Source organism: Misgurnus anguillicaudatus, chromosome 23 (assembly GCF_027580225.2).
Source record: "Misgurnus anguillicaudatus chromosome 23, ASM2758022v2, whole genome shotgun sequence".
Taxonomy (NCBI): domain Eukaryota; kingdom Metazoa; phylum Chordata; class Actinopteri; order Cypriniformes; family Cobitidae; genus Misgurnus; species Misgurnus anguillicaudatus.
The window spans coordinates 14,442,099-14,457,210 of NC_073359.2; the positions used below are offsets into that span (position 1 = coordinate 14,442,099).

The 15,112-nt window shown below is 37.5% G+C and overlaps 2 protein-coding genes across 4 annotated transcripts in view; one reads left to right on the forward strand and one right to left on the reverse strand.

Annotated features, from left to right (window-relative positions):
* The window catches only part of ip6k1 (inositol hexakisphosphate kinase 1), a 105,984-nt gene extending 96,006 nt beyond the window's left edge, over nt 1-9,978 (reverse strand). Inside the window, exon 1 of the mRNA XM_055216668.2 lies at nt 9,317-9,978. The gene's annotated coding sequence lies outside the window, so the exon portion shown is untranslated. The remainder of the gene's footprint in view (nt 1-9,316) is intronic.
* A 2,642-nt stretch (nt 9,979-12,620) lies between these two features.
* ccdc66 (coiled-coil domain containing 66) overlaps nt 12,621-15,112 on the forward strand; it is a 132,824-nt gene continuing 130,332 nt past the window's right edge. For all 3 annotated transcript variants that reach the window (XM_055217558.2, XM_055217559.2, XM_055217561.2), the window contains exon 1: nt 12,621-12,759. In XM_055217558.2, the coding sequence (XP_055073533.2) occupies nt 12,749-12,759 (11 nt within the window). In that variant the 5' untranslated portion in view covers nt 12,621-12,748. The remainder of the gene's footprint in view (nt 12,760-15,112) is intronic.

A 15,112-nucleotide genomic window follows, 5' to 3' on the forward strand; every position in this document is an offset into this window, starting at 1 on the left:
GACTTAGGACAGATGCGAGAGCGCGTGCACGTGAGACAAAGAGAAGCGCAGCTGGATTTAGTGCTAGAAGGAGTCCAAGACTCGCACATTAAGTGCAGGACAGGAACGTGCAAGGAGGAATTCTCTCTTTACAGGAAAGCATGCAATGTGGATGTTAATGTAAAACTATAATAATAATAATAACCATTTGCCAACTATGGTCATGACTATCGCCATGAAAGCCTGCCATTTGCGATATGTCTGGAGATCGTCGATACACGATACTATCGTCTATCGGCACAACCCTACTACCAATTGACATCACCTCTCCAGCATTTTAACATTCTTTTTTTTCAGGAATAGTTTCATAAATACTTTTGTTATTGATAAGGGGGGCGTTTTAAAGGGCACCCATTTTATTGCTAAAAACAACGTTATTTTGTGTATTTGGTATAATACAATGTGTGGGTTAAAAACACATTATTTTCCAAAAAACTAACATTTTTGAGGCTCCTGCATCCTCAAACGCATTGATTTTGTACAAAACTCATCAATCTGAGAAGCGCTGTGTCCCTGATTGGCCAGCTAATCTGTACGTTGTGATTGGCCTAAATGATGTCAGATGGAAATGACATGTTTGAAAGATTCACTGACAACTAGGGGTGTGGCGAGACACTTGATCCACGGGACGAGACGCGAGATTGGGTTCACGAGAACGAGACAATATTTTTAAACTTTTTAAGAAACCCTCGATGATAAAATAAATGAATAAGAAACTGAAATCATGTTATTTTTAAATGTTTTAACTAATCAAGGACTGGCCCTAAAAATTATTTTACTAACTAATAATGAAGTAATTTGTTATTTTTGGGTAATAAAAATAGACCCAAGTGAGCAGTAGCCTTTAAAATTACATAATAACGAAGATGCAATAATAATTGGTTCAAATAAAGTATTAAAACCAAGTTACATTAAACAACATTACATTAACAAACACATTACATTTGTGGTCTATAAATAAAAAGCATTATGTATATATTATAACAAATGCCTGCAGGGGGAGATAGTTGACTGGTCTCGCGGACGCTATCTTCACTTTCACTTTAGACGGAGAGAAACGCTTATTTTAGCCAAACAATGTTTAAATCCATTTGAATATTTAATATACGTCAATTTCTTTACAATAGAAATGAACATGCAGACATTAAATCATGTAAACTCTGTGATGGTTTAATCTGCTGAGACTTCACATCTGACACTGATCAACAGACAAACACACCACGTCTCAGACTTCATACGAGCTCCAAAACGAACATGATTGAAAACCCAAACAAAAAAGCAAATGCAGTAAAAGACAGAATATAATGCATGCACTAAGAGGCTAATTACACCAACCACGCTTTAAACGCTTGGAAACGCAAGGCACGACGCACTGCCTTTTTTAAAAAAGAGCAGTGCGAGTCGACGCGGCTTTTAATATTGCTAGGCAACCACCTAGTCAGCTGTCTTGTCAATCATATTGAAGCATGTGCTTTTTTGCTGTTAACTGTCATATTAGCAGAAACTAGGGATGCACCGAAATTTCGGTCGCCGAAAATTTCGGCCCAAAATGGCATTATCGGTTTTGGGCCGAAATAAAAAATCCAGCCGAAAATGTAAACCGAAAATGAATGTCAACCGCGCCCCTCCCATCTGCGCGGTAGCGCTTGGGTTTCACTCACGGTGATCAGTCGTCTCCCACCCCTCCCCTTCGTGCTCAATAGTGCTGCGTCGACGTCATCGATTACGTCGACTACGCGACCCGTCACACTGTTTACATTAATCTCGCATAATGGCGGCTTCTGCTCCTGGCAGTGTTATCCATACATTTATTTGTTTGTGTGCGCCACAAAATCAACAATGGTCGCAGCATTTATATTTTTATTTTCATTTAAAACAGCTTCATTTATTGTTGGGAGCGCTCGGTGGTGCCTCTCTTGTGCACGCTCTCGCTCTCTCTCTGTGCGTGAAGCCCCTAGACAGCGCCTCTCATACATGACACTGAGGGGCGGTTTCCTGGACAGGGATTAGACTAGTCCTAGACTAAAATAAATTTAAGAGCTGTCCAAACTGAAAACCACTTGCACAGACATATCTTAAAATACATCAGTTCCCTTTGTTTTGCCTCAAAATGCACACAAGTAATGTTTTTAGTAAGACATTTTTGTTAAAACTAGTTATATATGTCCTAATTAAACTAAGGCCTAGTCCTGGCTTAAGCTACTCCCTGTCCGGGAAACTACCCCTGAGTGAAAGAATTAAAAGTTGGATGTGTTTTCCATGCGGATTCCTCTGTGTACTTCCATTTTCACGTAAACGTCAGATGTTACTGACAGAGAAGACGACTGATTCGAGTTTATCATAAAAAAGGTTAGCAGTGTTTTCCCACACACACACTGGTTCTCTATGTGCTTGTGCGCGAGCTCTCTCTCTCCTATGCCCGTGCATGCCTTCTGTAGTAACTCTGTGTAATGGCAATTTTGTAATTTGTGCCGAATTGTCTGCGATGTCTCGTTTATAAATCAAGATTTTTGTAACTTAGTAGTTAAAGTAACAGCTGGTTGGATTAAACACAAGGTTATTGGGTCATGTTTAGTCACTATTTTAATAGTCTTTGGTGTGGTTTCCTGGACAGAGATTAGCTTAAGCCAGAACTAGACCTTAGTTTAATTAGGAAATATAATTAGTTTAAACAAACATGCCTTACTAAAAACATTACTTGTGTGCATTTTGAGGACAAACTAAAGGCACTGATGTATTTAAAGATATGTCAGTGCAAGATGTTTTCAGTTTGGACAGCTCTTATATTTATTTTAGTCTAGGACTAGTCTAATCCCTGTCTGGGAAAACGCCACTATAAGTCTGACAAAAGAACAGATAATATGTGAAAATAGCATTCAGTTGTGTTAAAATGCTAATTTCAGACCTTATTAATGTACAACTTTGTTCTTTTTTATAAATGTTTGCAATTTCTTTATTGTTTATTAGATTTTTCCCACCTTTTTGCTGATCCAAAAAATAATCTGATCTGTGCCTCAAAAACTGTAATGTGATCCGAACTGTGAGTTTTTTTAATTCGTCACACACCCCTAGTAAATTTAGTACACAGTGATAGCCATAAATGCAATTGTACTAATAATTGGCATAATAATTTATTTCGGTGTTTCGGTTTCGGTTTTTCGGCCTTGGTTTCCTTTTTTCGGTTTTCGGTTTCGACCAAGAAATTTTATTTCGGTGCATCCCTAGCAGAAACTTTAAAAAGATGACTCTTGCTCTGACCTTGTTTGAGGGTGAGAGGTGCACAAACACGCAGGAGAGAGTGAGCGAGTGGAGTCCGGTTCTTCAAAGCAACTGTAAACTTTCCTCACCACAACGTAAGGCCCGCATCTCCCCTCATTCGAGTGGACAATGAAAAGACGCGAATGACGTCGTGCACTTCTCCGCTCTCAGCGTTCCTTCAAAGGCGCGTGCTGCGGCCGCCGGCAAAAACCGCAAGGCGCTCAGCGCGCATAAACAGCGTGCAAACGCTCCATGCCCATAGAATATCATTTAAAAAAGGCACCTGCAACTGCCATAAACGCTTTTGGTGTATAACTGGCCCCTAAAAGGATCAAACAGAAAGCTGCATCCTCCGGAGGTCGCATATGCATGCTGCATACGTCATTAAGGTTTATTTCAGATCATTAACTGAGCATTACATTCGCAAGTCGTGAGCATATTACAACAATTTGCGATTAACAAAATTATTAGTAAACATTATAATTGTTAGAAGTCTCTAATAGGGTTGTGCCGATAGACGATATCATCGTCCATCGGAATGGTTGACTGACATCACGATGGAGAGACACCATCGTGATGCCACGCCCCCTCCCCACTCCGCTGCGAGTCGACATACAATTACTCTCTTCTATATAGACTATAGTTAACCTAAAATCTTTGCGTGAATTGCTCTATAAATTAAATAGAAAATATAACTAATGCATATATGCTATTTTAAATACTGTAGTCTATGCCTGAGACGTGACGTGTGTTAGTCTGTGAAAATATCCTGTCAGGCATTTGATCTTGACTAGGGATGGGCACGGATATTCGAATATTCGAATGGCAATAATAATTCGAATTTAAAAAATGCTATTCGAATGTTTGTTTGTTTTTAATGTGCCACCAAAGGGTTACGACTTATTTAATGCTTTTTCACTTCATCTATGCTGTCTTTTACAGATTTAAATGTAAAATATACATGAACATTAATTGTATGTATTTCTGATTGTTTGGCAATGCAGATTGCAGACGAATTTAAGTTTTTCCTTTTATCTCCGGGTTTGTCCGCGCCTCGCCGTATTTGGCCACTGGCTCAGTGAGGGCTCACGTGTTATTAAACGTGCTTCTCCGCCGCCCGAATCAACACATCATGAGAGATTTGTAAGCTTTCTGTTATAAAGTCTACTTTATTTTGTTAATAAGGAGACAGACACGGAGAACGAAATGAAACGGAGAACATTTATTATATGCGGTGCTCTTTTGAAAATGAACCGGATAACTGCACATGGCAGTTTAAAGCAAAGCATTATTGTATCTAGTCAGAAGAACGGGCTTTCACCGAAGCAGGTAGGATAAATACGGTTTTCTTTATTCACAAATACATGTCAAACTAAACTGAGAAGATATTTATATGGCGACTGAGCAGTCGGTTATGTAGATGTGTTTTTTCGTTTGCTCCGGGCTCTTTGGTGTTTTGAGTCTGTTTAAATGATGATAGCCTACTTTGTCAAGTCCTCAAACTTTAAACTTCGCAAGTCCTCAAACTTCGCTTAGATTTGGGGTTAGTGTAAAATATTTGGTATAATATAATGTATGTAAGATCAAACAGTAATGAATTAATACTAACGACCGACTTGAAACTAAGGATTTGACTAGACTTCGCTCCGCATTAAGTTTTAACGCATTTTTTTCTGTAGGATATTTTTTAAGAAGAATTTAAAATATATATAAATAAAATATTTTTTTTTACAATGTTTTCAACTTAAAAATACATACATATATATATATATATACATACAGAATATAAGTTTAGCTTGTTGTGGATATTTCCTAATTAAGCCTTCTGTGAAATTATGACAAAATGAAAAATACAAAACACGCATGTCTTAATGAATATAATTTAAATAAACGAATATTCGTTCTTTAAGAGCTTAAATATTCGAAAAATTAAATATTAAAAGTAATAGTAAATTGGTAATAGTAAGTTACTGGAAAATGCCCATCTTGACATTGCTAGAATCTTGTCTTTTTACATGTTGTACATTTATCTTAAAATAATTAATTTTGTACAAGAAAACAGCCCATATTAATCATTTATTAGTAGCCTATTGTAGTGTCTCGGGAGATCGTGCTCATTGTTACATTGAGGCTATACTGCACTGAAGCGGCAGATTAGGATATAAACCCAGAATTCAGCGAACGTCAAGAACAAGAAAACGGGAACAACACTCCGACCGAAACGCGGGATTTACATACACAGACCATGTTTAAATTTCAATGTGTCTGGCCCTGTTCACTTTGTCTAGCTTTAATAAGCTGCGGATTGAAGTGCTGGCTGCTCCCCGCGGTGCTGAAGACCCGCTCTCTGACGGAGTACTGGTGGCACATATGCACAGATATTTACGTGCAAAATTTGGAAAGCGCGGAGGAGTCGTTGGGTTAGTAAAATAACGAAATTATAGCTTTTAAATAGAAAAAAATATTTATGTAAAGAGATTAAAAAGTGCTTAAAAGTGCACAACTCTTCTTCAGTGGATTAAAGCTACTTTTTCCACTTATGTGCAACCTATAGGAAAGAGACATTAGTTGGGATAGTAAAGTAACAAAATTATAGATTTTAAGTACAGAATAGTATTTATGTAAAATATATATTAAAATAAAAAGTGCACAACTCTTCTTAAGTGGAAGTAATAAAGTAAAATAACGAATAATAATTATATAATAACGAATAATAACGAAAAATTAAAATACCCCCCCCCCCCCCACACCTAACGATATCATCGTCCATCGCGATGGTTTACGTAACCATCGTCAACTGCCAATTTATGGGGACATCGCCCAACCCTAGTCTCTAATAAGACAGTCTTTATAAAGTAAATGCAGTTTAAAAATGCGATCTCCGAAGGATGCAGTCTTTTATTTGAGAAACGGCCAGAATTTCACCTACACAAGAAATCTCGCGATACATATTTTATCTCGCGAGATCTCGTTGCACGAGATCTTGTCACACCCCTACTGACAACGCAATGCTAACAGGAGTTAACTTACAGGCTGAGTCCGAATTATGATAATGTCGATCTTGTCCACGTCAGCAGGCCCAGGAAATAAACTATTACAATCCGTGTGTTTGTTGTAGTCCAAGAAAAGAGATTTACATTGGAGAGGATAACGTCATTGTTTACTTTGGGATATGTACCTTTTGCATATCATTAACATGTACTAATTCACACACACCAAAGGAAATGTGAAATCATGAATTGGAGGATAGGTGCTCTTTAAAGGGTGCATGATCTCTGAAAGCCAATGTTGACATTTGAAATCACCTAAACAAATACACCTAGCCTGACGTTGCCATACTCAATTCTAGTCAGAATTTGAGTCTGATACCGCTCCATTGAGCAATAATTATGAGGCGTGTCTCAACCGAAAAATGCCTCTGCACTCAATTGGATAGACCTACGACCAATCAGAGCAACGGAGTGTGTGACGTATGTTGAAATTACGTCTTTGCAGCCTGACCGAACTGCTAGTTATTTCGCTACAATGACACTAACATTGTGATTATACTGAGTTAGCGAATGTACATCAATACCTATTATGTTTACAACATTTCGTTTATATCACAACATGAAGTATTTACTAAGTCATAGAGTAAGACTATCTCTTACCATTTGTACGTTAGGTGAACTTCATCCACGACGATACCCATTACGTTGGCTTGAAAATATTGGAGCCTAGCATGTCCCTCCACTTATTCAGCAACCACGATTCCAGGCTTCCGAAAAGAAGCTGGCAACGACCGCTAATTATATCCATCTCGTCGTGCACGCTGAGTTGCATCGCCGTGATAACGTTAGCCATTTCAGTTGCGACCAACTTTTGCCGAATAGGAAGGACGGCAAAAACATCAACAAATGCCCTGCTCGCGTTTCTCTGTTCCTCTTTTAAAATCAATGCTCTGTCGATATCTTTTAGAACAGACTCAATGTCAGAATCCACACATCTGGGGCCTCATTTATCAAACGTGCGTACGCACAGAAGTGTGCGTAAAGTGTGCGTAGGAACAGTTTTACGCAAAGTGTGGAATTTATCAAATTGCACTTATACGTAGAAATGTGTGTAAATATACGCACACCTCTGAGTATGCGTACGCAGAGCATCTAGTGGTAGAATAGCGATACTACATATAAGACCCTGTTCCAGTGAGTAAAGAAGTGTCTATTTTTTATCCACAAGCAGGTGTTAAAAATGATTAATGTCAGTATGGTAACAGCAAATAAGTATAATGATTTATTTGTGATATGTATCTGTGAAAGCTTTACATGTGATTAAATGAAGTCTCCGACAAATGCTTGACACAGTGCAATGGCTTATCTTGCGTTATTGGAAGACTTGGCAAATAATCCATTCCGCCGGTAGCGCGTTGTCAAAGATCGCGCCAATGATGCTGGTTATATTTGCTGCTGTCCAAGGTGGAAAGTTGTCTGTCCTCCTCCAGTTGCACTCGTTTCATGTCGGTGTGCTGTGACGCGTTTATTTTTTTTTTGGGCTGATAATTTTATGTCAAACAACTTTTTTTTATTTCTGGAAGTGTTCCTCACTGGTAACATGTTCCCATGTAGATTTGTTTTCTTTTGTTAGTCATTCCTCCCGCACTAAGTAAACCAAACAGGATGTGTTATTAGGATTTAACCTCATCCACCAGTAACTCAATTTCTGTGTCTGTAAAATTCCTCTTTTACGCTCTCTTTGTCATTATTGCGATGAGGGAAAAAGCACAACCACGTGACATATAACGGGAGGTGTTGTCACCATATATGGTTCATTGGAGGCGTTTCGGAATGCAAATGACTATAAACGTGCACGAGCATGGTGCTTAAGAACAAGTGGGATTTATCATCAAGGATTACTTACTGATGTGCGTACGAACCACGTGCGCACGTTTGATAAATCCCGATTTTTTTGTACTTAGGCACATTCTAACTTTCATTCGTAGGTACAAATATAGAATATTTTCTACGCAATGTTGATAAATGAGGCCCCTGAACTCTACAGCGGCAGCCATTCAACACACGCGCTCTTTGGTGACGTGGTTCATTACGTTACTGTTGATTATCTGTCCATCATCGTATAAAGCCCGCCCTGACAATTTGATTGGTTCGACCAGCTTTGATTGGTTCGACTAGCATAGTAGCTCCTCAACGCAGAAACCCCAGACCCATCTTCCCGTTTACAAAATCTTGTGGGCGGGGCTAAGATCGGCTGGCAACCAGGCTAAAATACACCCCTACCCCAATAGAATCTGGACCTTCATTTGATAGCCCGCACCACACATACGCAACCCAGACAATGATGTTGGTTAGTAGACACGCCCCTTTCTGCTGATTGGCTACAAGTGTGTTTTTGTAGTCGCCCGAATCTCTTTTCCAAAGCGTTTTTCAGATATCATGCACTCCGCCTTTAAGCTATGAAACTTGCATGATGTACTAATGATACCAACACTGAAAAAGAAGGCAAATTAGATTCCTACTGTTATGACCCTTTTAAAATTGCTAATTTCTCTATATTAAAATACTGTTGGAAACATTTGAGAAAGTATGCAGGGGTTTTTTGTGAGTAGCCTAACTTACACAGCTGAACAAAATATAACACATCGCTCATGTTTTTTTTTTTGTATTTTATAACTGATATGACTAAAATTACTAAAAGATTACAAAATGATTCTTTTTTTTTCAGAATAAGTATGATCAAAATCAAAACCTTTCACTGGAGACCCATGATTCGTGAATATAATCTGCATTAATCAGGCAGAGAAATAATCACCAACACATTAAAACAATTGCGAATTTGAATGTACAAAATCCGTGCGGAAATAAACATCATTAGATCATACCAATGACCCTTAACAAATATTATTACCACCAAATATCATCTTCTTCACAAACGTCATTGCACACATAACAGCTTTAAAAAGAACAAAACAACCAATTTTACCCGAAATCATTCAAAAAACAGAAATGAGGTCATAAATACATACCTGGGTTAGTCGATTCCTCCTCAAGAACAGCTCTTGTTGTCAGTGTATCTCTAACTTTCCCACGATGTTTTATAATATATGTATTTGTAAACAAATGAGTAAATGCGTTTGGTGTAAAATCCTCCTGATGCCCTTCGTGTTAGCACGCCGGCTAATATCAGCTAATATCGTCAAATCAAGTAAACAGCTTTCATTTTACAACACTAACGATATCCACAGCCTGTATTGACATGATGTATGTATTGAATAATAACCTGCAAGTAATAACCAGTTAACTTATCTTGTTAAAGCTCACTTGTTTAGTCTGTAAATGCTAAATCTGATGCTAACCCACACCGCTAACCTGCTAATGAAATCAAATATAAATAAAAAATGAATCAAACATCTGAGGACACATTCTTATAACAAATAAATATATCGATTAAAATTGAAATTAGAATTGGGCTGGCAGCTTATACTTAGAGCTATCTCCGAAGAGCTCTGCTTAATTAAGAGGAAATGCACTATATTAAATAATAAAAATGGAATATATAGTCATGTCTTAAGTGATCTTAACTTTATCAAACAATATTTATCTAACGCTTTTCTACAACGTCATCTAAGCAAGCCAAGTCAACTCTAGTCTAGTCTAATCTCTCTCTCTCTCTCTCTCTCTCTCTCTCTCTCTCTCCTTCTTCTTTTTCGTTTTATGGCAGATTGCAACCATGACTTATAAATTGCATACCGCCACCTACTGTATCGGAGTATACAAATTCTAAAATGAAATAAAAATATAAAACAATTGTCTTCATTCCAACTCAACCCGCTGAATTTCAAGGCCTACATTTTATCAGTGTGTGTTTCCTGGGATCAAACCTGTGACATTGCACTGTAAGGGTTGGTGTTTGGAGGATGTATAATGACATGCGTTGGTCTACTTTAGCTCCTGACCGAAGGATTATTTTACAAAATTCTGCAATGTCAGAATTGAATATCACTTTTATTTTTGTTATTTACTGGCATAAAAAGGATTATTTTACAAAATTATGCAACGTCAGATTTGAATATCACTTTTATTTTTGTTAGTTACTGGCATAAAAAGGATTATTTTACAAAATTCTGCAACGTCAGATTTGAATATCACTTTTATTTTTGTTAGTTACTGGCATAAAAAAATCTGTCGTGTATTCTTGTCAGTCAATCACCTTCTGAATATCTTTTGTATAAGTGTTGGCTATTACCAAGTTTCCAAAGTATTGTCTTTTTTAAATCATTTATAACAGCACAGATATGATTTGAAGGATAGTTTTCCAGAGTTATTAAGAATGCTACAGTCACTATCATTGATTCATTTATTATTAAGTATTTATATAAATCCAGCAGCGCTTCCACACACAGCCTGGGTGGGCGCTTATGTTACTTCTGGTATTTACAGAAACACTCTGCTGAACTATATAATGGAAAGATATAGGGAGGATATAATTATACAGATGCATCTAAACGGACTGATACAAGAATGGGGGTTGCTTATGACATCCCTAAATTAAAAATTGAAGTAGGTAAAAGAATCAGTGATGATTTAGCAGTTTACACAGCAGAGTTGATTGCTGTGTGACTAGCTTTGATTTGGGTGGAGGTCAATAGGCCTAGGAAGGCAATAATTGCTTCAGATTCCAGCTCAGCTTTAATCAGTATCAAAACGTTTCAGTCAAACTCAAGGCAGGACATTGTGTATGAAATTCTAAAAGTGGCAAACAATCTGATAAGGTCAGGAATTGATATAACTCTTTTTTTTTTTTTTTTTTATTCAACAGTTTTAAGGACTTACAAAATTGTATCATGTTCCCATTTGTAACAATAGAAAAAATGCACAACAACAACAACAGATACAAACAAAAAACAAACTAAAATAAAAGAAACACCAGAGGGGAATTATAAAAGGTTAAACATTGAAAGTAGTTTTTGACCTTTGAAGGATTTTTTGTTTTTTATGTCCAACAAAGACAAAACGTAAGAATTATAATCACCCAGAAATACAGATAAGAGGGGCTTCTTTCCGAGGAATTTGCATTTGTGGATATAGAACTTGCCAAATAAAATAAAAAAATTTATAATATACTCAATACAATGGTTTGAATTGTGATAAAAGAAAATAATATCAAAAGTGTTGATGCATATTTCAACATATCACAAATCATTCCAAAAGGTTTTAACACAAACACACTCACAAAAAAGATGTATAATTGTCTCTTCCATGTCACAAAAGGTACATTTTTTTTCAATGCTTTGCATATATTTACTGAGAACACTGTAACAAGGATAACACCTATGTAATATTTTAAAGGTGACTTCTTTTATCTTGTTTGACAATAAATATTTGTGTGGAAATGACCAAACCTTCTTCCAATCAATGTCATATAGCATCATCCATTTAAAAGAAGATGCTGGAATAGATTTTCTATTAATGAGTTTACGAACAAACAAATTATCAAATTTGTCATCAGAAATCAAAACTCCTTCAATTGTAACATACTCTTGACATAAAGAAGTAGTGATATAACTCTTATATGGGTACCAGCTCATATAGGAGTTGTAGGAAATGAGTCAGCAGATAAAAATGCTAAGCAAGCAGCTGGAAATCCTAACATAGATACTGAGGTAAATTACAGTAAAGCAGAATATAAAACTATGGTTAAAAACAAAATTAAGGGAAAATGGCAAACATTATGGGACAGTGGGCAGACTGGAAGACAGTTCTATAGTATACAGAACAAAGTGGGAAAGAGCAGAAATACAAACAAAAGTAAGGAGGTGGAGGATGTATTTTCAAGAATGAGATATGGACACACACGATTAAATAATACACTGTTAATAATGAAGAAGCATGCTGATGGCAAATGTCAATTCTGCGGGAGTTTGGAAACAATAGAGCATGTTATTTTACACTGTGATAAATATCAGGAAGAAAGACAAAGATTAATAGCACAATTGCAAGGAGAACACATGAAGTTAAATTTAAAGGACATTTTACAAATAAGCTCAGGTGGAATTTGTTTTAAGTATGTAATTGGCTTTCTGAGGAATACAGGACTAATTAAAATAATTTAGTTTGATTTTGTTTTGTTTGGTTGTTGTGTGTATATATATTATATATATACACATATATATATATTTATTTAATTATTTATTTATTTATTTTCTTTATTTTGTATATTTGTTTGTTTCATATTTTTGAGGAAGATTAGACTCTAGTACCACACTCCAGTCCAGATGGTGGCGGTAATGCATTATAAAAGTTAGTTGCCAACCGCCATTAAAACGGAAGAAGAAGAAGAAACACTACTGCTGCTGCCAATCATGCTGCCAATAGCAAGAGATTCCGGCTCAGCCAATCGGAGAAGCGTTTATTGGTCGCGAGCAGCAACAATAACACACCGACTGGAGGGATAAATTATGAATCTTGGGTGAGTGTGCACTGACCAGTAAATGTAAATGCCTTTATTTTGTGAACTCTTTTGTTTTAATCAATAATGTGTCAGATCTTACTGTTGAGTTTGTAAAGCGTGATGTGTAACATTTATTTGAAGCATGTGATATTTAATGAACTCGTTATGATCGGTGCGATTTGCATGGAAACTTATGTAAACATGTGTGGTGTTTATGGATTTGTCCTTAAAGAAAGAACTGTACTGGTACCATGCTGCAAGTTAGGTTGTACTGTAATACCGATGTATACTTTATTTACCATCGTACTTAATGATGGTAAATAGAACAGCAATATATATTTATATTGCTGTTCTTCAAACCTTTTCAGGTATTTTTATGATAATAAAGAATATGTATAATGATTGTGTCTGAGGAGTGTTTTAAACGACTCAAACCAACAGTGATTTTAGATAGATAAGGACTTTATGATCAAAAGCCGTAGTAACATGAAGTTGCTGTGCATATCTGGGTGTGATGGCTGCAGCGTCACACAGGAATTTTTTATAAAACTCGTTTTATTTTATGACCAGGAATACTCTTAAATCTAAAAAATAAAATAAAAAATAAACGAATGGTTTACAAGTTAAATATGAATTTTTAAATTAGCAAATGCACACATTTAATCAATCACATAGAAATGAATGCACTTGCAATATGAAGTGGACTCGGGTCCAGATCAAATTCTGGATCCGGCCCGGAGTCCGGACTTTAAGAAACCCTGTGCTTTTGCTACGCCATAGGCTATGCGTAGGTTGTAATTGCACTTCTGCAAAATTGTAACAACGGCCCTTTGCCAAATGGTGCTCGAGTCTGTCCCAAAATACGACTCCGGGTGCCCTCTTGGACAAAGTGTACTCTGAGCCTTAGAGTTCACACTTTGATGACATCATGTAGTGCAGACCTTAGGGACCATTGACCCGAGTCAAAGATAGGTCAAGGTAAGGAGATGTCACTTATTTCTACATTGGGTTCTGCGCACGGCTCAGTTCAAGCTGCTGCAGACCCAGACTCAGTTTTCCTATGGCTCTGTGTATCAATAACATGTAAGCATGTGCCCAACAGTGATTGTTCACTAAACTGTTCATTCAATTCAATTCAATTTTATTTATATAGCGCTTTTCACAATACTCAATTGTTTCAAAGCAGCTTTACATTAATAGAAGCAGTAAAAGCACAGAAAAACGACAGATAGCACAACATAATACACAATAGCATAAGCAGTCAAATTTGCTGCGGCTATGACGCGACGTTATGAGCGAGCGTATTACTAATGTAACGTCTAGGAGAAGAAGCTAAGTTAAGCCCAAGCAGGCTACCTCCCCGGGGTAAAAAAAACCCCTAGGAGAAAAAAAACAAAAACCCCGGGTTGTTTAGCCGAGGAAATAAAAAGTCCTAGGAGGGAAAAACCCTTGGGAGATATACATGTATACACACACATATAAACGGATAAGGAGCTTAAGCGGAGATTAAGCGGAGATTAAGCCGAGATTAAGCGGATATTAAGCGGGTCCTGCCGGTGGTCGTTGGTCAGGCATCAGCGCGACATCACATTGAAGGACGACCAGTAGATCAGAGGTGTGCCGACTTTCACATCTACCGGAACTGGGTCTGTTTGTCCCATTGTCCTCAGGGTCAATGGGACCCAGGGACGAGACCGGGAGAGAAAAACAAAATCATATTAGCGTAGGGGCCGTTCACATGTAATGCAAGTGTCACACAGTGATGTGGTTTAATCAGCTTAGTTTCAGACAGACTAACTATTGCGGCATAATTATATTATCCACAGTTGAGGATTTTGCAAATTGGGGGCCCACTGCGACGGTATATATGGTAACTAAGGGTCACCTTCTGATTTTTAAGAGAAAATGAAACCTGTCGACCCGTTTGACTAAGGCCTGTAACCCCACTGTCGTCGTTAATGCAGGTTCAGTGGCAAACGGGTCTATATTGCATGCTATTTACAAGATCACGAGAAAACGCCAACATCGCAACCTGACCATACGTGTCAACCCGTTTGACTAAGGCTGGAGGTCCCACTGTCGTCGTTAATGCAGGTTCAGTGGCAAACGGGTCTGTATGGCATACTATTCACAAGACACAAGAAAGCGGCAAAATCGCAACCCGACCATACGTGCCAACCCGTTTGACTAAGGCCGGAAGCCCCACTGTCGTCGTTAATGCAGGTTCAGTGGCAAACGGGTCTGTATGGCATACTATTCGCAATATAAAGAAAGCGCCAAAATCACTACCCAACCATACGTGCCAACCCGTTTGACTAAGGCTGGAGGCCCCACTGTCGTCGTTAATGCAGGTTCAGTGGCAAACGGTTTG